Source organism: Puntigrus tetrazona, chromosome 18, assembly GCF_018831695.1.
Source record: "Puntigrus tetrazona isolate hp1 chromosome 18, ASM1883169v1, whole genome shotgun sequence".
Taxonomy (NCBI): domain Eukaryota; kingdom Metazoa; phylum Chordata; class Actinopteri; order Cypriniformes; family Cyprinidae; genus Puntigrus; species Puntigrus tetrazona.
This window is the reverse complement of record NC_056716.1, coordinates 3104474-3131900: the sequence shown is the minus strand read 5'-3', so window position 1 is coordinate 3131900 and position 27427 is coordinate 3104474. Positions and strand designations below refer to the sequence as shown.

Below are 27427 nucleotides of genomic sequence, written 5' to 3'. Positions count from 1 at the left end.
TTCAATATTTTAAAGGAACGATAACTTGGCTATTAAGGGTGGCGTCAAGGTTTAGTAAAATAGACATAAGCAAAAACATGCCCTTTGTGTTTGCCAATTATATTTCAATGTAATGTATTATGAAGTAAACACATATTGTATATAATAAATAAGAGAATTAAGAAAGTTATTTATATAAATAAAAAATATTTGCTGTTTACTTTTAATTCGCTAGAGGAATTAATTCTAGAGAAGACTATATAGTCATTATGGTTTAATTTACCTCTATCTGATTAATTATCTTAAATGCATATGCTGTGACAGCCACTGTCTAAAAATATATATTTCAACAACAAGTTGTTTTTGAAAGTTTTCTAGAAAAATAGAAATGTTATAAGAAGTTTTTAGAAGCAATTTATATGTTTGTATACAATAAGTTGAGTGTTGGTTATTATATTTAAAGACAATAGCACGTTTTGTTAAGTTTTTTTGCTAGTTAATAATATATCCTTATAGTAATGCTCTAAACCTTATAGTTTAGAGCATGAGCTGTAGTAGGTGGTATTGGTAGTTATAATTTTTCATTTAAAAGAGCAATATATATATATATATATATATATATATATATATATATATATATATAGAGAGAGAGAGAGAGAGAGAGAGAGAGAGAGAGAGAGAGAGAGAGAGAGAGAGATAACCCCAGAGAGAGAGAGAGGGTGCAAAGACTTTTCCCATAGGCAGACAGTTAGCAGCAGAAGTGAGAGAGAGAGAGAGAGAGATATAGCTCATAGAGAGCCAATATAAGCATACTTCGAGTGGGTGAAACTTTTCCTGTAGGCAGATGAGTGATAGAGAAATGGAGGGAGTGCGAAATATAGCTCTATGCAGGGTCCCGTGAAACTGCGCCCTGTGCTGATAGAGAAATGGCAGCTGAATCTATCTTTGCCGTCATCTCGTCTTTGCCGTCATCTCGAATGTATAAAAAACGGAGCTACTTTTGACTGATAAATGCTTTATACTAAACTATACTTTTGGTTTAGTTTGTTTGTTAATGAACCAAAATGAATGCAATTGAAGTTAATGTATTTTTCATTTGGAAAAAAATTTGGGGCTATGGCCCAGCACAGAATGTCTGGGGGGATTAAAGGTACTGGACGTACAGTGCTTAGCTGACAGTGGCATTATGGGGTGTGGCAAGGAGCGTGTGCCCAGAGGTCTCAGGCCTTTGGCTCTGTGGTCACATAGCGCAGCCTTTGGATCTCCGATCACATAGCGCAGCTGTTGTTTGTTCCAAACAGCCTCGACCAGCGTGGCTGCCTTGGAGAGGAAACACTTCAGTGCTCCTGTCAGATGGCCATTCCTTGCATACTTCTGATTTTTCACAAGCAGAAGGCACTGGGGGAGCAGGGACATCTCAGAGCAGAGCCTGCAGGAATGCGGCTCACAGCACTCTTCTTCTGCTCTCTCCCCTGTGTAGAGCGACCTCATATTGCCTGAATGAGTTCAGCGCAATGCTCTGATCACCAGTTAAGCCAAAGGAATGGTGAAGAGGATCCAAGCGTTAATCCAAGCACATACACCGGCTCTTCTCTTCGGGGAAAGAAAGCTTTTTCATCATGTTGACATGCCCAGCTGGGGTGCAAATGAATCTTTTTGTTCGTGAAATATCAGGCTCGTGTTGTAGCACAATTCTTTCTCTTTTGAAGAGATTCTGTGTTACCTAACTATGTACAGTTGCTGGAGGTCAGGATGAATCATCAGCACTGTGAAACAAAATGGCTTAGTTTCCTCTCAGAGTTCTCTGATATGGAAGATCAGCACGGTTCCAGCAGAATGTTTGGTTTCGGATCATTTTTGTTTCCGATTTTATTTCGTTGTTGACTTTTGCAAGGAACAGAAGGCCTAGTTTCTCTCAAATTACCCAGATTCCATTGTTGACTAACAAGTCATTGTATTGACGCGAAAGAGAAGAATATTTTTTCACACATGGTAAATTTCGAATCGATCTAAACCCAGATTTAAGCAGATTTAAAGCATAAACTTTTTGTTTTAATTTAATTTTTATTAAATGTTTTTAGATTATTATTCATATAATTGTTTGTATTTAATTTTGTTGGGTATATTGTTTTAACTATTTGTAATTCATCTTAATGACTATAAGTGTAGTTTAATCAGAAAGGTCAGAACAGTACATTGTAAGCCTGAATATGACAATTTACAGCTCAATCTGGGCATTATCTCTCTACATTGAGTTACCCTTTTTTATCTACTTCAACATCTGTTCTATATCCTTATACAAAGGTTCTGGAGTTCTGTGTGATGTTTTATTGTGAGTGTATGAGTGTGTAAATACAGAATAGAGACAGCCCAGCACAAACCACTTATGGCTGAAGAGCCGACAACTCCAGAAGGTGAACTAGTCCTCGATGCTTTGTGCTCAATCTCCTTTGATCCAAGAGATCTTTCGATCATCTCCATCTTAACAGCACCACTTCTAAGGTCTGTTTAAAGGTTTGTGCTTCAGAATTGGAAAACCACAAGTATGTAACATGTTAAGACCTTGTGTTTTCTTATAATGCTGGAGTGTTAAGTATTAAAGAGCTAAATTTCCGTATATTGAGTATGTTTAAGCAGCAAAGTAACTGTTTTGGCAGACTAATTTAATTGAAAGTGAAACAATGTGAAGTTTGGTAAAGTTGGATGTGCTTTCGTCATGGGATCACAGAGGTGTGGCCGATACACTAGAAGAGCAGATCCCACACATTCAATTAGTGCATTGCAATAAATTTGGCACTACGACTTGATGTGTTAAAGACACCTTATTCAAGCTGACAAGAGCAAGCTCTCAGCTTTGCAGATTACGCCAAAGTTCACAATGCGTGATCGTGCACAAAGAGGAAGTGATGCAAACATAATGGTTCCAGAAATACATCATTTGTGTTCTGATGAGCACCAATTAGCAATCTGATGAGCCGATCTTTGAGGCGATCTCGAATTCAGTTTTGAGTAGCGTTCACAGATGTGCTTTTTGGCCGTTCAAGACCTTCCCTGTTAAAAACGAGGGTGCGTTTGGAGTGGCATCTCCGTTATGCAATGTGCCTAGAAGCTGCACAGCTTCCTTCATTAATACTAAAGAATTCTAAGCTGTTGAAAAGCAATTTAAAGTCCTGTTTGTGTGTCAAAAGAATGTTCCTTAAAAGACTGTCAGTTACTTAACCATGTCTTGAGGTCCACGTCATCCCGATCCAGAGTCTCTTTTCTTTTTAGATTTCTCATGGAGGTATTACAAATTATATTTATTTTTTGTACAAAAGGGCTCTCCAAGTAAAATATGAATTGGATTTTTTTTTTGGCATCAACAGTTGGAACACTTTTCCCAGCTCACATTGTTCCTGTGCATGATTTCCGGAGCCAAAACAATATGGCTGCACCCGTTAAAGAGGTACTGTTCAGCCTCATTAATTAAGACTATAATTAGAATTTGGACTCCGTTCTTCTTAATCTATTAGGGAGGCGAAGCTTTGATTCTGAAATCCATTAGTCTTTTCTCATTCATGCATACTTTGCCCCTTTGAAGACACTACGTTTGTAAGGTAATGATGACTTATAAATGGTTAGGACTTATCTGATGCTTTATATCAAAACAGCCTTGCGTTGAAAAGGAACAAATGATTTGTTTTGTAAAAGCGGGTCATTATGTAACCATGCTCTCATAGGATCATGCATTACTCAGAGCTGAGCGAGAGACTTATTTTTTTTCAGGGTAAGCAGCATTGTTTAAGACAGAGACGTAATAAGGCATTACTCTTCTGTATTTGGTGTTCGTTTAGGAATTGCGACACTGGGTTCACTTTGTTCAGTAGGAGAGGATTCAGTGTGCAACGTAGATAGAGCGGAGGGGTGGGGATGCTGGTTACAGCTCAGAATCAGAGCAGCTTATGTCTCAGTAAGGCCTCAGTTACACATTCCGCCTTTTTGAGAACAGGCGCCTTTTTCAGAAATTGGGAGCATTTCAACATAATGATATCATCCTCCCTCCTTTTGATCATTATCAGAGTAATGCACTGCCGCTGTGCTTTTTTACAGTAATTACAAGATATTTTCCTCCCTCTCACTACAGGTTCACACACTCCAGTGCTCACATTCATGTTATATTTCCTGTCAACTGAATAAACATTTACAGTACCAGTCAAAAATCAAGACACCTACTTGTTCTGCATTTAATCATCAAAGTATTATATATATTAAAGTATAAGTCTGCGTGTGTGTGTGTATTAGTTAAGACTATATAATAAAAATACAAAATAGAAAAAATAAAGATATAAAATATACAAATATTAAATATAAAAAGTTATATATTATATATTACAAATTTAAATGTAATTGGAATTAATAATTTACAATTCAATTTTTATTTGCATTTTTACATAATGAAAATCAAATTATTCAGTTCAGTTATTTATTATGGTAAATACATCTGTAAGTGCATTGAACATATTCTATTCGGCCTCGTGTAGGCATTATTTATTTCTACTTGTGTAGAATGATCCTCATTTTCTGTGTCACTTCTGAAAAAGGTGTTTTGTGAAAGATATTTATTATTTTCAGAAAACTAATGAAACATCTAATACAGCCCTCAAGTTTTTAATTACAGGCCACAAAAAGTTTGCATTTGTTTTTTGACCCAAGACGGGAAATATTCATTTAGCTTTAAATACTAGAAAACACATACATCTGTGTGAAGATTTAGCTTAAACTGAGATTCGCTTGCAATGTGGTAAGGTCTTGAAAGTTGTACAAGTGACCCCGTGCGTTGTGAACTTGCATGGACATGTTATGTTCGGGCGAGTTCAAATCGCGCTTGGGTCATTTCCTGAACCCACTTGTCTTGATTGTTTTCTGTCTGTTTTTGAGTCTGTTTCTATAGATATAGCCTAGAAATAAAAATCATATTTTAAAAATTGAACTGTGAGAATTACTTGTATGTGTCGCTCAGCAGAGGTTTTAAAAAGGGACACAGTAAATGCATGTCTCTGCTCTCTGTCTCTCTGATGATGGCCTTCTCTCTCGCTGTCCCATAGCAAGCCCCCACAGGAAATGAGCATTGGGTGGGGGGCAGAAAAAGCCCCATGACTAACATTTAATCAAGCTGCTGTTATGGAGAAAAACACACGGAAATGACATAGCACTTTGCTGTGTGCACAGTTACAAGCAATGGAAATGAAATGGACCTTTTCTAAAAACCAAAAGGCACTGCACTTGTTTGGCTGATGGCTGTTGTTGAGTTGCTCAGCGTTTTTCATACTGATGTGAGAATATATCGAAACAGAGACCTTAGGGGTGATTGTGCTTTTGGGTTTGAACGTCGGCCAGTTGTAATTCCTGTGTTTGTCTTTGGAGGTTACGCATTGTGTGGGTAAATGACCCATGATTGTTAGAGAATATTTCAGATGGTTGTGTGAAGGAACTTACTAACAATGTGGGCCAGCAGATGGTAGAAAGACATCTTTGTAAAGCTCTGACGTTCACATGAAACCAGAAACCCGCAATATATATAGTATACGGGTGTGAGGTCAGTCAGGTGCAGACTTGATGGATTAGCCTATTCGTTCATGTGATGACATCATTTGCACACAAACTTTTTCAGTATTTGTTGTTGATGTTCTGCAGACTGAGGCTGGGTTCCTCTCATTGTGCTTTTTTGGGTCATTACGGCATGTGCTAGCATTTAAATGTACCCAGTTTGAGCAGGAGAAAGTTTCCACTAAAAGTAGCTGTAGTTCAGTTTCAAAGTACGAATGGCAAAGTACAGCAGATGTAAACATACCATTGACACCCCACCAAAGTTTTTAGATTTCTTCTCTAAAATGGCACTTTAATTGCCTTTGATAGCAGTGAATGGCTGCACTCATTTGTAATGACTTTAGCCATTCCTTCTTAAAGAGCTCAAGTCACACTACATTTGTTAAACTGAATTGCTTTCCTCATCCTGGGACACACAAAGACAGCTTTGACGCCATTGTACACCAACAGAACCAAAGGCTCATCAATTTCAAAATTTATGTTTTATTTTCGTAAATGTGCGGGATAATTACCAGAGTCTTATTAGAACTTTCCCAGAGGGTCGGGAACACTTAACGTTGCGTGCTATGAGATGCTATGACTGCAGCTGGGAAATGGCATGTCGTCCGATCGACTGATGGCTGTTGGGGATTGGTCGATTAGAGCGCAATCCCATGATGCTTTCTGCCCGTATGTGTGTCTCAGCAGGAAACGGCTTCGTTAACCCAAGGGGCTCGCCAGGGCTTCAGGGTACACCCAGCGGGAACGGGCTTGGTAAACTCATGACTGCGAAGTCACCGCCGCCACCGGGGGGCAACATGGGCATTGGTAGCCGCAAGCCAGACTTGAGAGTCGTCATCCCCCCATCCAGCAAGGGCATGATGCCACCCCTGGTGAGTACAGAAGAATTGATTCTTCATGCACGCATCCACAAGATTGTTGCTTCAAATGTTCTCGAAAAAGACGCTCATCAGCACACACATACACACACGGGTTGAGCCAAATTATGATATGCACATCAGATCAGTGAAATTACACTAAAATAGGCGAAACAACAAGCAGAGCAGTCAGAAATCCAGGTACCCTCACTCCTTCTATTATTCATTTAGAAATTAGAGGGCCTCTCAAATGATTATAATTAAGGTGCAGAAAGCTCTGGCCACATTCAACACCTGAGGCTACACCCGGCTGTTAGCCTCATTAATCACTCAAATATAAAATTGGAAGCAGAAAAAAGGTTATTATTATTATTATTATATTTAAATATGTTCAATAATTGGTGAAGCCGCTCAGGTTTCTTCCACAGCACGACAATTCTTGTTTGGTAAATAGCTTTGAGGTTATGCGGGGCTCTCTTAGCTCAGCGTAAATATACATATGCATGCGAGTGTATGGAATACCACGCCAGCATCTGGAAGCGGTACAGTTTCTTACCCGCCATGAATCAAAACAAATCCCACATGCCAAGCTCGTGGCATCTGAAGTCATCAGTAGTAAGAAGCCCAGAGGATTATTCATTTGTGTATATTTATGTATATGGCGAGTGTCCTTTGTGTGTGTGTGTGTGTGTGTGTGTGTGTGTGAGAATGAACTGCCTCAGACAGACAGACTAAGGCAGGGCCTGTGAGTGTGCCTGCAGACAGGCTGTCATTAGAACATAATGGTATTAAATTAATCACATCGCAGTGTGACAGAGTGGGGATGAAGGCTTAATCAGAAGCCCAGAGTGTGAGCCAGATAATATCTTGTCGCCCTTGTCGTGTCTCCCCACTGTTATTGATTGAGTGCTGGTATTAAGACAGAACTGGCCCGGCACTACTGAGAAGAAAGCTCAACGTCCTCGATACAGTACAACTCCACACCGTCAGCTGGCTTCATACAAAGAGATATATGCACATGATAATAGATTTACACCTTAAAATGATTAGAGCCTATTTGAGCCATAAGTATTGCACAGAACTTCCAAGTACTGAATGAGAATATACATAGAGAGAAAAACAGTGGATTACATTGTTGTTTAGCATTTACAAAAAAAAAAAAAGTTGAGTTGTGAAAGATGTGATCTTATTTTTCCTCTGCTGTCTATTATTATCCCTCTATTTCTTATATTTTAATGGTTAATACTTCCTGAATGTAAAGCCTTTATTACTTTATTCAGTGCATTTGTATTGTTTTTGTTGCAATTGTATGTTTTAATATGAATAAATGCTATGCAGTTATTTATATATATTGAACAAAAAAATAAAACAAATCACAAGAGTATACAGAGAGAGGGAGATAGATAGAGAAAACTGGAAAAAAGTGTAGTCTTGCTGTTTGGAGTAACATTAATATTACCTGGAAAAAAATAGTTGTATTTGTTCAAAGACTTTATATTTAAGTAATAAAATATATAATAATAAAATAATATAATTATTAATCCATATTATTTAAAATGTGTTCTTAAATTAAAAATAAATAGTAAATAAAATAATTAAAAATTTGTATGTGTACATATATATATATATATATATATATATATATATATATATATATATATATATATGTGTGTGTGTGTGTGTGTGTGTGTGTGTGTGTGTGTATAATTTTTACCCATTATTTCTTAAATTCTAAGTTATCAGCTGCATTTTCTACCCCTCTTTTAGCCTGGTGTTTATTGTTCCTCTCTTCTAAATAATCAATTAAGGCAAGTGGAGGGCTCTGCCAATGGATGCAAAATGATTGATTGAGCTATTGGACACACAAGCTCATGTATAGATGATTGTCTAAGGTGAAAGGTTAAGAACATCGTAGCTGTGAGGTCAAGCTCCTCAATGATTTTCATTTCCTTCTAAGGACTTAAAAAATCACAATTTATTTCCTCTTACTCCACTATTAATCTCCCTTTGTTCAGCTTTTTGCTCTGGAAGTCGTCTTATATTTACCTAATTGCTGTGTCGGACAAACCACATAGCCAGGAGGAATGAAAACATTGTGTATTTAGTGCCAAAAAATTTGACTTTTCATTTGAATTTGACTCTGAATTTGAATTTCCAGTTTTATTGCACGTAACCTGAGGCAGCGTTCGGTTCACGCTTCAGTCTCTGAATTTGAATAAGTTAGTTTAAAGACACGTCCTGGTGAGAATGGTGGGTTGACCCTGCTGAGCTTTAGGTGTGCCACCTGGCTCTATACTGACAGCATCATCTGCTCTTTTCTGTTGGAAGCAGTCGGAGGAGGAAGAGATGGAGCTGGTGGTGAGTTTCACAGAATGCCTTTGGAAGGCTGATAAGCTTTTTAAAATCACACTTCTTTAACCAACAGAGCCACACTTAGCTTAGAGAAATGACTCCATTGCTTGAGATGAAGATCAACTAAACCCAACATGAACTGGATGAACTTATGAGTGTTGTGCGGGTGTCTGGTCTGCATTGTGTGTGACTCACTCTGCATGTTCGGAGCCTTTTTAAGGAAGTTTAAAAGACCCACAGTATGTCCAGAAATGTATGTGTATGTGTTTGGGCTAAAGGAAGGATTGTTGTGGGTGTATTCGAAGAAAGGAAAATGATGAATCCTTAAAATCCCCCAAAGATGCATCATCAGTAATTATTTAATATTCCCCTAAGATTTCACCAATAAACCTGGTATTAGTTTTAATATTGAAGCAACATAAAAGCCTGGATCAATCAAAGCAAATTGTTAAGAAACACAATCCACATAAAACATGTTATTGCAGTCAACATATTTGAGCATTGCCCAAATTTTTATTCTCTAGTGTTTCTTGTTTTTTGGCCTGGGCTGTGATTGCTTTACTTGTGATGATGTCGGTAAAATGATGTCGAGTCCAAAATGATGTCATCAGTTGAGGAGAATGCCAAACGCTGTCAGAGAATATTTTCACTAGCAAGAGGAAACTAACGTGAATGCATTTTACAAAACTGAAACAAATCCAGGGTTAAATTAGTACCACTATTCTGTAACATTTGCATTACACTACTATTTGTTTTATAAAATACCTAAATGAAACTTTTCTATTGATATTTAAAAAAAAGACTGTACATAATGTCCAAACTCAATTTAGATTGAATACTTTCATCTCTCTCAGCTAATGTAAAAATAAGCAAAATTGCACTGAATGGAAAACGCATTTATATTTATACAAAATGTATATTTTTGTGTGTATGTGTGTGTGTGCACTGCATGTACACACGTTTGGCTTGGGGTGACTATGTAATTTCACTGCATGCTGGATGCTTTTTGGAGAACACATTTTCGGATTCAGTAAATAAACTTAGATGTCTTTAATATCAATAGCAGTTGTTTCTCCTAAACTGCATTGGCATTAAATGCTTATTTAAGATGTTTTTAAGTTTACTGCCTCTGATTTTGCTCCTGAGAAAAAGACAAAATTTATCTCGCATGTCTCCAGAGTTTCAGAAGAGACCACAGCGGTGTCTCAAACTGGGCTCAGATTAAAATTTGAATTTAAATATTTCTCAAATTTGACCACATTTTTCTCATAATTACATAGCTCTTACCCGGTGTCAATAATTGTTCATTTTTTTTTATTTTTTCAAATGTATTTTAGTAGAGACATCGTTGACAAACTTGAGTTTAAACTGGCATGTCCCTCCAGAGTCCCGCAGCTTTGAATTTTTCACATGGAAACTGTTTAAACAGGATAAAGTTAGTGATCAGAAGATTTTTTAGACTCTGGGAATAATATCATAATAATTTTTTTTTGATGTATGAATGTGTTTGATTTCTCTATATCCACATGCTTCAGATTAATACATATTCATTATCAAAAATTAGCAGCGATGTTGTATAAACAGTTGTGCTACGCAAGTCATTCTGTAGTGCCTTCTATTTTTTATTCTATTTTCTTATATTATGAAGGGGCTTCTGAATTAAAGCTGTTTAACCGATAGCAACCTGCAAAACAATTTGATTTCTAACTATAATGAATCTGCAGCGCCACTTATTGGTACAAAATTGTATTGCTACATAATTTCCACCAAAATCACACTATTCTGTTGACGGTGCTTCACATGGTTGATTAGTGTGTGCATGTAGTTCTGTGACAGAATCCCATTAAGTTTGTGTTTTTGGCTCTTTATACAGAACACCCAGAGGATAAGCAGTTCCCAGTCGACCCAGCCTTTGGCCACACCGGTGGTCTCTGTCACCACCCCAAGTCTGCCACCACAAGGCCTGGTCTACTCAGGCATGCCCACTGCCTACAACTCTGGTGAATATAAAAAGTCATCCTTTGCTTTGTAATGTATGCCTTCATTCATGGTTTGATTTAATTTCATTCTTCTCTGAGTGGCTTAATAAACAAGAGTAAGACCCTACAATTAATGACATCACCCAGCTCCGAGCTCAGTGCATAACAAAAATACTTGAAACGCTCGACTGTGTAAGTGCAGAGGTGTTTTAGTGACTCATAAACTCTGCTGTTGATTGTTGTTGTGTTGTTTTGCTCTAGAATACTCCCTGAGCAGTGCTGAGCTCTCCTCTCTGCAAGGCTTTGGCTCTCCAGGGCTCTCTATAGGCTCAATGTCGGCATGGCAACAGCATCAACTGGGCCAGGCAGCTCTCAGCTCGCTGGTGTGAGTAACATAGATGTGTGCAGTCTCACACACACACACACACACACACATGCACACACAAACACAGGTTTGCAGAACACTAACTAATGTGCACTGGCATGAGGTCATATGCATTCTTATTTGCCATATGTTTTCATTAGATTTTTTTTCCTGGAAGTATTTTTAATGTCATAATTTTAGAGACAAACCCTGCCTGGTCTCATGGCATTAATGTACCCGTGTGCACTTTTTAGCGAGCCACGAAATACGTACCAATAAGTATATCAGTGCAGTTTCCAAAAGAAATGACCACTAGAGGCAATAAACCTTGACACATTTTAATCCTTTTCACACAAATTTCATTTAATAATGACTTCAAAACAAAAAAATATGTTGGGAAATTTGAAAACATTAGCATCACACATGTCCAGGTTTATATCTATGGGTTTTCAAAGATGGTAGGTTTGTTCGATAGCTCACGTAATATGGTGTTGCACTTTGGAATGGAATGGAAAGTCCCATGTTAAAAGGTTCAGCAAAACATTTCAAGTCTGCGTAAAAAGCACTTGAAATGGCATGGTTGCCTCAACAAATGGCTTTTAATATAAGTTTTGCATTTATATTTAGGGTTGGATTTGATGTATGGCATATTTCCAACATGATAGAGCATTAACTTTCAGCAACAGCCCCCAGATATTTGAATTTTGAACCGTCACAATACATAAAGGAAGCAACGTAATATAAATGTGCCAGCATCACGTATTGAACCTGTGTTTTAGCGCCACTCAGTGGACATTTCTCTTTAAAACTGCGGAGAAACGTGCAGTAAAGTACATAAAACGGTGTTGCACCAAAAATGCACAGGGGTACATATTTTTTATGAGACCAGGTTGGACAAACCAGTGGTATAAAATTTGGCTGCTATTAATAAGTGTGCTTTGCCACTTAATAATAGCTTATGTCACTGTGCTTCTAGTAAATGTATCTTGTTTTAAAGATATTCAGTGAGAAACTATTTTTTTGCAGCACGGAAGCCCAGATTTTTTTTTTGAAAACCTGAATTTTTATTTTATATTCAGTGTTTAAAAATATTTTTTTAATGTTTAAAAGTGTCCTAAATATATATCATGATAGTATTTATATAGATATAAATACCAAAAAATTAAATCTATGACAAGAACATAAAAATATTATTAGTAAATTGCATCTGTCCTAAAACGTTTTTTTTCTACATGCATATGATTTAAATGTATTTTTTAGATAGATAGTGGTATAAAGGCATATGCATTTATATAAGTATACGTCTGTGTAGTTCCTCTGTAATAGAAGAGTGCATGACTCACAGACAGAGAAAACAGACTAAAAAACTGAAATGTTATGTTTTCAGAGCCTGTGAATGAAAGCTTTTATTTAAACGCAGTGGTTGTGCCATCAAAACATTACTGAACTGTTTTCGTCACATTCTGCCAGGCATGCTCTAATTAGATACCACCCTCTAAAATGATTCAGGTGCTGTTATTGCTGCAAGCGCCATTGAGTAAACAGATGGAGGGTGGGATATTATTACTGGGCTATCTGGGTCTCTGTGTTAGCATCACATGGTAGCTGCTGAGTCCACAGACATAGTTTTATGCCGTCATTTTTCATTTTGTAATTTCCTCTCTTTGTTCAGAGGTGGCGGTCACTTACCTCAGGGCTCAAATCTCTCCATCAACACCAGCCAGAATGTCAACATTAAATCCGAGCCCATCTCTCCTCCACGCGAGCGCATCACCCCGTCCGGCTTCCCGCCCCAGCAGCAGCAGCAGCCTCCCTCCGGCCGTCCCGACATGGGCCGCTCGCCCGTGGACAGCCTCAGCTCCTCCTGCTCCTCCTATGATGGAAGCGACCGAGAGGATCACCGGCCCGATTTCCACTCCCCGCTCGGCCTGGGTCGGCCCCCAGCCGCCGGGGCCGAAGAGAGGGAGAGCCCCACGGTCAAGCGCATGCGCATGGACACCTGGGTGACATAAAGCTGTCCCGAGCCTGACAGCCAGTCAGTCACAAGCAGGGCTGGGCAGGGGGAAAGGGAGAGAGGAGCGACAGCAGGGAGGGTCATTATTGTTATTATTCTATTGTTATAATTTAACGTCATTTCACTTTTTTGTAAGTAGGTAGATGGGGAAAGAAATCGAAAATGTCCTGACATATCGAAATTCAGCAGATGAGTGGAGAGAGAGAGAGAGAACCTCAAGTCAAGCAGTCAGAATGAACGGTGTACTCAAACAAACAGGTGTTATCAGGTACTTGATGCAAATTTCATTGCGTGAGAGTCCAATGTATGAAGAAAACATTTTCGATTGTTGTCGTCACTGGTGCAGTTTGACACTCGTAGCTGTTTTTGCTGTTGATTTTGCAAACAATCAAAGAAAGTTTAGGGGCGGCTTTCTGTCCGAAGGCTTCTGCCTGCTGGGCTCATGTATTAAACAATCTATATCTGCACTCGCCCTTTTATGAAGTATGTCACTTATTAATTTATTTAAAGGTATTCGATGATAGATTTGGATCGGTTTTAAGGCTTGTATCTAAAATGAGATCACATTTCACCTCAGTTAAGACATTAAGCAAAGAAATGAAAAATGTCTCTAAATTAATATCAATATCAATTTTCAGTCCCTTCTTAACAGCAGTTTTAACAAATGGGAAAAGAACAGGTAGCCCAGTCGATTTAGAGACGATAGCAAGTCATTGTACATTCATGCAGCTCCAACAACTCAATGGTAACGCAAGCCAAAGCCTCTATGTAATTTTGTCGTACTGTAGGTTGGGAATTTTCAGCATTTCTCTCTCGATGTTTGTTTTATATTAGTTCTGTCATAGTGTGCGTTGTTACAAACATTGGAAAACGATTAACATGCAAAGCAGATCTTGAAACGATATCTAAAGCCATGAACACTTGCTGTTCTGTTTGTAAATTAAAGATTTGAGCCAAACCTTTTTTTTTTCTTTTGTTTTGTACATAGCAACTTTAATATATATCACTTTTGGTGTAAGTACGTATGTATTGTACCTTCACCAGATTCAAGAAAAAAGTATATTTTTGTGGATTACTGCCAAGTTTACAAGGCGAGATCCTTATTAAGTAGAGTATTCACTGGTTAATATTTACTATTTTGTTAACTATACTGTACTTTCTTCAAATCTGACTATTATTGGTAATATTCGAAGTGTTTTTTTTTTCTCCAAGAAGATAGTTTTTGGGTCGTTTACCCTTTAATGGTGGTGAATGTCTGTCCATAAGAAATTGTAACGACAGAGCTGTATGATTCAAGCTCAGCTGTCTTTATTTCGTTTTGTAAAACGATACTCGTCATGCTAAGAAAAAAAATATATATATGGTTGCATTTCTTACAACTGTTTTGTGAGGGATTAGCCTGCAGCTGCTGAATACACTGCCTACTTTAACCCATCACGGCTTAGATGCACTATTCATTGAGATCCAGTTCAAGACACATTTCTCTTTACAAACATTCCCCAAAGTTTGTAGAAAAAAAAAGCTCATGTTGCTAAATTCATTTCAACCAAATCCCTCATATATTGTAAATACCATGACTTTAGGTAACCCTGATACACACATGCATACTATGTACAGAACACCTTTCCTGTTATTTTGAGAATTGGCTCATCTGCAGATTTCCTAATGTAAAGAAGACACCTTAAGGAGGCATCGGTCGCAATGTTCTGTATTGCTGGACGAGAGAGGGCGCTGTAGCTCTCTCCGCCGTCGCGTTTCGCTCTCTGTGTGCATATCTCTTCACGTGTGGCTGTTTGTTTGTGCGGCACGAACGTCCGGTAGAAGTGGCCTCCGGCTTGCATCACACCTCACTGCCCCTCGGGTGGCAAAGCGTCAGGGGATTCAGCAGCTAAAGATGGAAATACTAGACAATGCAAACTGACTTGGACATGATCTCTCTAATGGATTGCACAAAAAGTTTGTATGTTCAAGCTTGCCGTCGGATGCTTTCCTCTTTAGATTTGTTATGTATTCGGTCGGTGTGCGCATACCTTCCTGCCCTCTCGAGCACCGCAGCAACTGGCAATAAGCTGATATTAATCTATGCAGTCCCCAACCCACACATAGCCAGGAACACAAAGCATTCACATTTAAAAGTGGAGTTTTAAAGGGATAGCTCACCCAGATATGACGATTCGGTTATTGGCTCGCCCTAAAGTTGTTCCAAACCTGCATGACTTTCTTTCTTCTGCTGAACGTGAGACGGTTCGAAGAAGGTCACCATACTGTTTGTTTTAAAAATCAATAGGGCCCATCAGCTGTGACCCACATCCTTCAAAAGTTTAACAGAAGAAAGAAATCCCAACCGGTTTAGAATAACTTGAGAGTGAGTAAATGATGTTTTTTTTTCATTTGAGGGGTGAACCATTCTTTTACGAATATTATTAAAAATAAATTTTGAGAAAGAAAATCATGCATATTATATTATCACATGTCCATTAATTACACAATGTTGCCTAGTTCATGAATAAAGTGCTCTTTATAGAGCAGGTGAGAAAATGACTGTTAACCCTTTGTCCTTAAGTGCTTGCATATTAAAAAATACAGTTCACCAAAAAATGAAAATTCTGTCATTATTTACTCGGCGGTTCCAAAGTTGCATTTCATTTTTGGAACACGAGATGTTTTTACAATTCTAGCTGCAATTACCGTTGATATTCACTAAATGCAACATTCGTCCCAACCGGTTTTCGAACGAGATGACAGAATTCTCATTTTTTTTTCCCATGGTTACGTACAAAGGCACGCTGACTAAAAATGAAATCCACAAGAGCCATGCAAACTCTGCTTTAGGTATAGCTTTAGATTTATCCTCAGACGTGTACAAGCTTTGTTGTCTCAGCTGAACCGAAACGCCCATTAGAAAGTTTTACCATGTCTGTCGAATCATTTGAAGTTGATCACAATCAAAGCTTTTCAGGGTAGACAAGCAATAATGCCAGCCCGGTGTTACGAAAGCACCACGGCCTAAAACACATGCAGGATTTTCAAACTGCAATGAATGCACACACAAACACTCAACATTAGTGCTTGATTAGGAATCAGGGAGTTTCTCTGCTACATGCACAATTAGAGCCTTATTCCAAAGAGTTGCTGGTGTTCGGAATCAAATATGATATCACTCATCGCATTTTGACTTCATCGAAACAAAATCACCCTCACGTCAGGGGTTCTTATAAACGCACGTGAGATATACATAAGAGATCTGAAGAGAGGAGGCTGTTCCTTTGGCGCGGAGTGCTGTGTCACAAACTGTTGAATGTGAAAGGAAGGGATAAAGAGGAAACAACAATTGTTTGTTGCGTACTTTCTTCACTTTGCTGTGCAAGAGTACACTGCTTTGCTTTATGGCTTTTTCTAAATCAGAATTATGTATTTGGTAATTGTTTGTAGTTACTAGTTCACTTCAAGAAGCTGTTTGCGGTTTGGACCCTCAAACCGTTTGGCGGCACAAGCTGGACTTTGTTGCCATAACTGAAACAAGATGTTTCGAAAAAAAAAAAAAAAAAAAAAAAAGACAACAAAAAAAAAAAGAGTAAAACATGAGAGAGAACTTTAAGTTAATCTGCATTATATTTCCCTTGAATGTGTTGTTTTATCTTCATTATACAATAAATATTCTAGTGAACTTTTTATTGAATGACTAAGATATTATGCTAGAGATTGTTGTACAAATTTGTATTCTGCATTCACTAAAGTAAAGATATTGGCTTTTATTGTGTAACATAGGTTCTCTCGCTTATTCTGTGCAAACTGAAGTGAACAGTTCTCTGAATTTGAGTAGACTTTGTCCACATGTGAAGTCCCAAACATTAGAATCTGTCCGCTTTATTAAAAACCTCATTGTACCCTCAAATACTCACTCTATGTGCCTTCATACTGCATCTCTGAGAAACACACAATCGCTGCAAACGGAACTGCAGAATACAGATGGAAGTGTCATATATCACCCGTGATCTAGTATAGGAGTTGTATTAAACATATAGTTCAGAATATGGACATTCAATAACAGTTATTTGAAATTCATTTCAGTCATGGAATAGTTACAACCACTTGCAGAAGCGCTGACCAATAAAAATTCCCAAGTTAAAGATGAGCAAAGAAATTAAGCAAACAAGCATAAACAAAAACATTGTGCATATTTTTTGTCTTAGCAAGTTTTAAGGTTTATGCCGTTTAAATGAACATCGAAAATATCAAAATATGTAATATCTTGACCTTTATGCATGCATATACAAACATATCCAGTAAAAACCATGGCAATACATTTGTTTTCCTCCTACATAAAAACACCACAGTTTGCAGACAAAAATCTTCAAATAATACTAAATACAAATATCATTCTAACAAAATCGTTATACTGCATGTTTTTTTCATGAAAATAATGAATATTAAAGAATATATAAAAAAAATCACTATAACTGACTGACAGAAAAAAAAAGAAAAGAAAAGCTCCAGCTCATTGATCCCACAGACATTTATTATAAAGATCGACCAGCAGGTGGCACTGAGTTTCCGTGCAAGCCGCTGGTGCGTTATCTGCAGCGTGCAAGCGTTCCGGTTTAATCCCAAAAAAAACGCTGGAACGAGAGAGTTACTTTAAAATACGCTGTATTTTAAACCGAAACCACAACCGACCATACCACACAATGCATGGCTGTCACTGACATTTCAAAGAATTTAAAAAGTATGCAGTAAACACAAAGCGTTTAACGCTGCACTGCATTCGAACTCCGAAACTCCAGTAACTGATTGAGAACTAGTCACCACCCCGCCCTTCTACAGAGACAAACCGGTCCAAGCAGAAAACTCTCCACAGACACATCACAGCGGCCGCTTACAGGTGAATGGGAAAGTTTGCTGCTGTTGTCGGACATGTCTTCTAGAAGAATACACGTCCAGTAATTTATCTGGAAAAAGGTAAGCGTCTCAACTCTTGTTGTCGAATTGTAATGATCTAATGGTTACTTGGTTCATGCAAAAATATGATACATCAGTCGCAGATAAATATATATGTAAATATACAGCTACAATTTACAGATGTATCGATCTACTGGTGATTATCAGAAGTAATAGCGTTGTTACGCTTTATTTTGTTATAAGTTTGTATGTAGGTTAATATGACTAACTTTGTTAAAGGGAATTGACCTAATCCTTTGAGCTGCCGAACATTATACCAACGAAAATGCGAAAACCTGTCCAACACACCTGCTTAAATAATGTACACACCACACCTCTTGAATAGTTTAATTTGTAGTAGCATTTTTGGTGTGTGTGTGCGTGTGTGTGCGTGTGTGTGTGTGCGTGCGCGCGCTTCAAAACTTGTGTATCAGTTTTACTGACTAAACACAAATGACTCCTTGCTGAAACATACTTTAATAAGAATGTTAACTTTATTTGAGTGCATTAGCGCTAATTACTCGAGCACATTTTTGACGTGATGCTTGAGTAAAGTCTCCGTCACAACAATAAACTTCCAAACGTCGTTTTGATAAAGTCCGTGTTTGATAATGTAGACACGGAAAGCACAGCCATAGTGGTCTGCGTTGTCACGTGATAGCCAGATTGATTCTGTCATGCTTATATTTATATAACAAATGAACATAAAGACCTTTCAGCTCAGTGAAGAGAAAAAAAAGGTTATGCAGCAGTTTCTCTAGAAACTTCACAGTTCCACAGAAGATAGGGCCTCGTGGTCTGTTGATGTGACAATGTAATCAGCACATTTTCTTCATACTTTGCAGTAGCAGGCTGTTTTACTACACACACACACTCACTCACTCACACACACACACACACTCACACACACACTCACTCAAAGTATAGACGCTTGACATTATCTGTGTTTTGGCAATTTCCTGTTTAAAGCATCACGTACAACAGGGATGACCAGTCTTGTTTCTGGAGGGTCATTAAACCCGCCGAATTCAGCTACAAATCCCATATAAACACACCTGAACCAGCTATTCAAGGTCTTCAGGTTTACTACAACTTACTCGACTGCAGGACACTGGCCCTCCAGGGGCGAGATAGATTAGCCTATTAGCCCACAGCATATGGTTGAATGCTCAGGAATCAGAAAATAGAGACCTCTTTCAAGTCTAACACCATGCAGTCATTTACAAAAAAAAAGTAGTACCTATTAGCTAATGAAATTTTATACAATGATGTCTCTCCAAACTATTATGCTAATTTTATATTTATGCTTTGCATAATATTTCCACACTATTTATGGTTTCCAGACACTCTGGGGACATAAAAGTACAAACCATGCAATCTTGGTATGTAAGAGAAAAACTAAATAAATGTATTTAAATATGAACGAAACTGGTAAAAACGGTATTTGAAATATATTTAAAGCTAGTTTAATGATTTACAATGTTTATTTATTTAACAAAAAAGGGACAGTTTACATAAATCAGCATTCAATGTAAATGTACCCGAATGATCCCAAAGGCTAGTTTTCATTGGTAGTAGTTATTATTATAATAGTTATTATTAGGCCTGGAGCTGGGAAAAAAAAAAAAAGTTACAAAATAGGAAAAAAGCAACAACAAAAAAATTCTACAACAAATTAGCAACAATTTATACAAACTGAAATAAACAAAAAATAAAATAGAAAAAAGGTGATGATACTTAAAATGATACTTAAATGATATACGCTCTTTAATTAATTGAGGTATTGAATTCCAATGATCTAATATTCTGAATGAAAACAATGTTTTTCAATGTGGAATTCATGCAATCAACTTTAGCTGCACCTCTACTCTGTTTTCAATAGATTTAAATGTAATAAAATAACCAGAGGAGGAGGCATTAAACAATGCATCATCTTATAAACTAAACAAACATAGAGAGATTTTCCCAGCCAATCAGGTTATACGTATTTAAAATATGACAGTGGTGAAAACTGTTGTTTTTTTTATTTAATATTTTAGGTGATTGCATGTACAATAATTCAAGTGGTTTTAGAACTTTAGCATGTGTATTAGGTCAACTTGTCAGACAATAAGTGATACAAATTTCCTTTGAAGCTTCAATTGAGAGTGTTTCTGATAAACCGAAAATTATAGAATTTTAGAATTTTACCTTTTTACATGCCTTTTTTTAAAATACAAAAAATAAGACCAAATGAACCCTTAAGTATTTATATTCCTAAACAGCCTCTAATCTCTCTCCCAAAAAATATCATGTTTTATCTTAAAACTATATCCTTTAGAAAATAACATGAGCTGTTTTTTGCCATGTTCAATTTCAGATAATGCTTGTTGATCCAGGTTATGATTTTTTCCAGAAATGTCAACTTATTTGCAGCCTATTCTGCATTTTTACCATGAGCGAAAATTATTTTATTGTCAACATACATTATGATATTACATTGTTGACACACCATGGGTAAATCATAATATAATAATACACATGCTAAAAAAGATTGATACCAATATGAACCCTTGTGGAACACCAGTTAAAAGGCACAATTTTTACTACCCGAGAACAGAAAGTGAGATAAGTGTCAAAAGGTTTTGTTGTTTAGTTTTTTGTTTTTGTAAAAAGCACGATACTTAACCTTATGGGTTCTTGAATACAAAGAAAACTGCATTTATTTCACATAGAAATCTTTTATAACGTTATAAATGTCTTTAATGTCAGTACTGATCAATTTAATGTCTTATACATATATATATATACATGTATACATCTCTCTCTCTCTCTATATATATATAACTAATGGCCCATCGTTTGTATGACAGCTTTTTCATTTTAGTTGAAGTGCATTTTCATCTGCAGTCACGATGGAGCAAAAGAAGAAAATCTGGCCCAATCTCCGTGACAGAGGCAGGTTTAATCTGAAGATCGGAAAGAAGGGTCTGGGGAAGAAGAAAAAGACCCCTCTGAAATACAGGAGGAGTATGTCAGTACCAGACCTCAGGATTAATCCCAGTGCCATGATGGATTTGCAGGATGATTCCAGGACGCCAGGTCAAGAGACCATCTTCTTTGGAAACGTGGAAGGTTCATGTGACCTGGATGAAACGGGAAGCGAAACCTCCAGCATTGCCTTATCTGAGCGGTTAAGTGTCGCTGACTTGCCATACTCCTGTAGCCCCGCGCCGTCAGAGAGATCAGCTCCTGTTGACTTTCCAGTTTTATTAGAAACCGACAAGCGGCAAAGAGCCACGACGTGGTACATAGATGATTTAGATGCAGTGACCGGACCTGTGTATCCACCTACAGAAAGACAGGTGGCACCTGAAAGAAAATCGCCTGGTCAGAGACTAAAAGACCCCACAGACAGACTGGCTGCGGCCCTCGGTAGAGTCGGAGCGGGAAGACAGACGCCTCCTTCACGAGGTTCAGACGAAATGTCTACACTGACCACCACGGAGTCGGTCAGCAGTATTCCACCTGAGGAGAAATGTCCTGCCGAGTACCAGCCATCCTCTCCGCTGGAAATGTTCATTGCAGGGTCAGCTGAGGACATGGCAAGTCTCGCAAAGCGTTTTTCAAATACGCAATTTAATAAATATTTTTTTTTATAAATAAACAAATACATATCATTCATGTTTTCGGTATTTAACATCGAAAAGAAATGCTTTACGGTTGACAAACTTCGATGTCTTTCTCAGGACATTCCCAATGAAACCAGTGACTTTGATGCACTCGCAGAACAAGAACAAAATGTGAGTAAAGAACAAAAAAAACCCATCATAATAATAATAATTATCATCAAGCATTGACAGTCTTTTGCTCTTTACTTGTCAGTTTCCAGCAGGATTAAATGACAGTCAGAGTGCTTCAGGGCTGCAGAAGGTCCAGTACCTCCTAGCCATCAACCTAAAGGAAGGAAAAAACCTGGTAGTCAGAGACCGCTCAGGTACTGATTTCTGACTAATACAGATATTTAAACTAGGATGGTGCTGGGTGGTGTGGTTTACCCCAGGCATTGACTTTATTTGCATAATTAAAGACTATATTCCTATAATTAAGAAGGAATGATTAATGCTACATCATAACATACATCTTCATAACATAATCATAACATACATCTTAAACAGCTCAAAAATCCTGATTCGAAAAGCACTGAAACTGTAAAAGCCACCCCCTGATGTTGTGACCGCTTTGGCATCAGATGGAATGATTCATGCATTGAAAGACTTGTCTTGATCTTACATTAATTTCTACTTCTTCCTATTCAACTGGCTCCTGAGATGAAAAGTCTTTTCAGATGCAGCTTGATTGTTCTACAGAAAGTTTCTGATGGTCTATCTAGTCTTGAAAGCGTGTTCAGGTTGCATCGCCCATATCTTTTGATTAGCTTTTCCTTTTTTGTTTCGTCTTCCTAAATACCTTGATACATGAGTTCTTGATACATGTCCTTGTTGTCTTGTTGAACTTGTTTTAGTGTAGACTATCCAAGGTTTAGTATGTGGCATTGAATCTTATTATTTCTTACGGGTCAGCCTGGGTCTGGAAGATTTAATAACATCTCTGCCTTGGTTGTCTTTCTTCATTTCCTTTCTGAGATACTTTACTCACTTTTATGCATTCACTTTACTTCACAATACTCTTTTATGCAAAGTGATTTACATATAAGGAATGCTTCAACATATATGATTCATTTTAGGGCTAAAGTGCCATGAAAGTTTGTCACAATGCAAATTTCCAGAATTGCTCAAACTTTTAAATGGTACTATATAATCTGATTTAGTTTTGATAGTTTTTGAAATGATTGAAAATGAACATGGTGCTACCATAGAAAAACAAGTTGTCATCATTTTTATCTTTTTCTTTTTTTTTTTTTTTTTTTGGATGATAAATACTGAACTTGCTGAAATCATATTCTTCTGTCCATAGTAGGCTGGGGATCTTACATATCTACATTTTTTTATGTAAAGTATATCAGATGAAATTATCATTATTCTAATGATTTTCAATGTTCAGTTAGAAACTAATGATAATTATAAGCACACCTCTAAGCATGCTTACGCAGAGAATATACTGGTAGAACAACAACGCTACACATAAAAAACGTTTAAGAGTGTCACAATATGTATTAAGAAATCCTCATATGTCCCGTGCATTTTATGTGTAGGACAGAGTATAGAATCTTTTCTATGCGCCCTTGATAAATAAAGCCCCATGAATCTTGTAAATTCTAAATTCTTGATATTGTGAAGATTGTAGATTCTTCAGGTCATAGTCAAATAATTTCTGAGCGCACTAATTGTTTATGATTGCCATCCTGTTTTCATTGCCGTAAAATTTGTTCAGTAGAAGAACAAAAAACGAATTAAAATTTAAAATAAAAATAAAATAAAAAATAAAGTACAATTAGCTGCTGGGTAATATTGTTATGTAATGCATTATATTATTAAAAGGCAAATTAACAGAAAAAGCAGAGGACTGAACTTTTTAGGGAAGTTACTTCAGTTCAGCCCGTCTAGTCATTCCAAATCTGCAGAATGCAGTAGGACCAGAAAGTCTGTCAAGTCTGTCTTGCTTCTTGCTTCATGCTTCATGTTACATTTAAGAAAACAAAAGAGCTATTTCTGGAACTACTGTTTGGATTAAGCAGTCAACATCAGCGGCCTTTCATTCAAATGTTGTACCTTGATTGCAGTTTTATCATACGAGGGCCGGGAAACAAATGAGCTGGCCTCGTTTTTTTTCCTACTACAGAGCCAATGCAAATAGAGTCATGTTGAGGTGTTGTTACCTAGAGGCTGTACACAGTCCCTGGTGTCATAATGCAAAATGTGTCTGTTTTATCTCTTAACTATTTGTTTATGCGAAAGAGCGATAGATACAAAAGAAACAGCGAGAGAGAGAGAGAAAAAAGTGATTTAGCCTTAGGTTTACTGAAATCCTACAAGCAAATGATTGTACCGAATTTGCATTTGATACCCAGAACGGTTCTTCAGACGTAATGCCAGTGTATCTGGCAGGCCTGACCAAGCTGATTGGGCAGCTCGTTCTCATGTTCAAAGTCACAGGTGTGTGCCCAGAGGCTATTAATTACCATCTCTACCTCATTATTTTTCATAATTAGAATATATTCCAGTGATATTCCTCTCTGCCAACTGAATCTAATGAAATGGTCATGCACACTATAGACTTGGTGAGGTTAGTGGTGATACAAGCACGCCAGATATCCTGCCTGTGCGGGATCCAGACATGCGCTTCTTTAAAGTCTTCAACGGATTGAAGGCCTCACAATTACCTAAACGACTGTCCCATATATTTCATGTTCTTTCAAAAGTTTACTTTTCTTCTTAATGTACTCTGTGCTAGCGTTATCTTGGAGGTATACTGTCACCTGCTGGAGAAACTATAAAACATCATTTTTTTTTTATAAATAATTAAATGCATTATATATTGTTTTGAATAGACACCTACATCCTTCTGAATAAGTCAGTGATATTAATAATAATTATAATATAATGTGTTTATTATAGGAATGTCAAGTTCTTGTGAATCACACTCTGCAGTTGCGTTTTTTTTGTAGGAAGCAACCGCCTATATACACTTTCTCAGTTTGGTGGAGAAACTGAATGCCAGTGACTAACAAACCTAAAGAATTTAATCGTTTTTTCTTTTATTTACTTTGTATTTCATAATTTCTTTGTTGGTGTAAAATATTATTGAAGCTGTTAGGGGTTTGTTGCTGCATTTTGGTATTGACTTGGAAAAATACTGTTTCAGGATATATTCTGCGTGACAAATATGTAAATTGTAGTCCTTACAGAGATTTAAAGAGCTATGTTCTCAGCTGGTTGTATTTTTATTATTTTGTTCAAAGAAAATGAAGAGCTTTAATAATTTATTGGACCCTGAGATAACTGCAAAAATCCAAATGGAATAATAGTAATAATAAGTATGCTAATTAAATTATTGTTTTAAATGACATATTACAGACATATCACTTCTTGTTTTAACTATTCTTGTTTGAAACGCTGCATTTTAAATTCTCATGCTACTTCCCCTTTAAGAAGAATCAGTCCGTTGTATTGTTAAGTTGATTTAGATAAAAGTGCCTACTGCATGAAAAAAAGAAAAAAAGAAATTGCGACCTCGTGTGGTGGTCTTAGAGAATAACCTCATGTCTATAATAAGTTTGATTCAGGACTTTACTGCAGGCTTCTTAAAAATAAAAGGAAGCAGGTTTTATTGCAGAACTTCTAGGTCATATTTGTCCTGTTTGGAAACATTTAATGGACACAAAAACCTTTGGTTTTGAAAAGTTTCTATTTGTAAAAATATTTTTAAAGCACCGTCAAAAAATAAAACAAAAATTCAGTAAATTAGGTTTTATCTTTTTTTTTTTTTTTTCATTTAACGCTTTATCAACGAGATTCAGACATTATCTGAAAAAAACCCCCAAACAAAACTCTCCGTCGGTCCGCAGCCATCTTCATTATTAGTTGAGTCCTCACTTGGTCTGACATGACAGCGTGACGCCGATGATGCGGTCCACCCCTCGTGCCTTTTTCCAGCACCTATATTTGCCTAACAATTAACGGCCGGCTCGCTCCCCGACTGACACTACATCGGAAAAGCAGCCGGCGAGTCCCCTCCCTCCCTTCTTCGCCCGTCCTCCATTTTCCTTCTGTTAATTTCCGCCGTCACCGTTTTCAGTCACGCCGGAGCTCTTCCCCTGGCTGCTTGAGCCCCTTTCCTCCTGTCAAGCTGCCTGGAGGTTTCCTTGTCAGCGGCTGGCAGGGAGGAGCTGCCTCCTGGAGATGTTCATTTGGAGAGGCGAGCTGACAGGCCTGACAGCCCGTCCCCACAGGGCTTTTGTCATGTGATTCCAGGCTCCCCGCAGGTTCTCTCAAGCACTCCTTTATCCATCCATACAAATGAAGCGATGGACTCTTTTTCTCTCATATTTTTTTTTTTTTTTTTCTTACCAGCCAATCTGCATACCACAGCATAGACAAAGACGGACCGCTCTCCCTCCCCTCTCGCAGACAGACTTTCTTAACAGGCTTTGGAGATTAACACTGCTTGCTCCCAGTTTCTGGGGTTTTAATGCACCGGCATTAAATGAACTGATTCACGCTGGCTATAATTTTTTACTCTTTCACAATCGGCCAGCTCCCATCACTCTGAAAGAGACAAAACGTCCGCCTCTCCGCGCTAAGAACGCTCGCCTAAATAATGAGTCTTCTGGATTATTCAGTGTCTGGTTGACTGTATCGGAGTTCTTGTACAGTTGTGATATGAACCAGTTTCCACCAGGGTTCGTCATTAAATAAATACAGCAATAAAGCTTCGTGGTGTTAGTCATTGCTAACTACAGAAATGCGTTTAAAATTATTAGCAAATGTTATGCAGCAAATATGATTAACATAGCTGTTTGTTTTTAACAGGTACAAGTGACCCGTTTGTCAAATTCAAATTAGATGGCAAGAACATCTACAAAAGCAAAGTTGTGAACAAGAACCTGAATCCCATTTGGAATGAATCGTTCTCCTTTTCCGTCAGAGACCTCGATCAGGTTCTTCATCTTAAGGTTTGCGCAGTGTTTGCAATATTACGTAATTTAAACAATTGTTGAATTACAAACTTCCTTATATCTTTTATTAGTTCTAATGTAAACTTGACGAAGCCTGAAAACAATCTCAGAGTTGAAGGAGAGTTTGCTGGAAGATTGTCATTCACCAGAAAAAAAGGAGAGATGATGTTCTAGAGACAATGCGGGGATTATCCGTTATCACTTTTACAGCTGCATTCAAATCATATCACTTTATCAGTGATTTCATAAAGAGTGTTATATCATTAGATTCCTCATCAGTTATCAGTACTCTTTTTGGGACAAATATTTATTTAGCATATGTAAACAAAACCGATTGACTGTTATCTAAAACTTTTAATTCTATAAATTCATTATTTGCTGCTTCTTAATAGTTAATACGGTAGCTGTTAATATTAGTTATTGGGCAATAATGTGTGCTAATACATGGCTAATATTCTAGTAATGTGCATGCTGATGAGCAGCTAGTTAAGAGACCCTAAAACAAAGCATTACCAAATAATCTCTATTTGTGCATGTTTAACATATTTATTTTACATGTTATAAAAATGTAACACCTATTTAAATTTGCTTCTGTGCATTGATTGTCATCATCTCACGTGTATGACTGTCGCAGGTATATGATCGAGACCTCCGATCCAATGACTTCATGGGTTCAAGCAGCATTCCTCTCTGTAAACTGGAGTTGGACAGGTGAGGAAAACATTCCATAACTTGACCGAT

The 27427-nt window shown here is 37.4% G+C and overlaps 2 protein-coding genes across 15 annotated transcripts in view; both read left to right on the top strand.

Annotated features, from left to right (window-relative positions):
• Positions 1 to 17026, top strand: part of mef2aa (myocyte enhancer factor 2aa) — an 84042-nt gene extending 67016 nt beyond the window's left edge. For 7 of the 14 annotated variants that reach the window (XM_043264037.1, XM_043264042.1, XM_043264045.1 and 4 more), the window contains 5 exons: positions 6250 to 6437; positions 8751 to 8780; positions 10648 to 10774; positions 11015 to 11138; positions 12790 to 17026. In XM_043264037.1, coding sequence (XP_043119972.1) covers positions 6250 to 6437; positions 8751 to 8780; positions 10648 to 10774; positions 11015 to 11138; positions 12790 to 13129 — 809 coding nt within the window. In that variant the 3' untranslated portion in view covers positions 13130 to 17026. The remainder of the gene's footprint in view (positions 1 to 6249; positions 6438 to 8750; positions 8781 to 10647; positions 10775 to 11014; positions 11139 to 12789) is intronic. The other 7 variants (XM_043264046.1, XM_043264039.1, XM_043264044.1 and 4 more) reach the window with 4 other exon arrangements.
• A 671-nt stretch (positions 17027 to 17697) lies between these two features.
• mctp2a (multiple C2 domains, transmembrane 2a) overlaps positions 17698 to 27427 on the top strand; it is a 48850-nt gene continuing 39120 nt past the window's right edge. Inside the window, exons 1-6 of the mRNA XM_043216811.1 lie at positions 17698 to 18090; positions 20922 to 21653; positions 21798 to 21851; positions 21934 to 22045; positions 26541 to 26683; positions 27321 to 27397. Of these exons, the coding sequence (XP_043072746.1) occupies positions 20964 to 21653; positions 21798 to 21851; positions 21934 to 22045; positions 26541 to 26683; positions 27321 to 27397 (1076 nt within the window). The 5' untranslated portion in view covers positions 17698 to 18090; positions 20922 to 20963. The remainder of the gene's footprint in view (positions 18091 to 20921; positions 21654 to 21797; positions 21852 to 21933; positions 22046 to 26540; positions 26684 to 27320; positions 27398 to 27427) is intronic.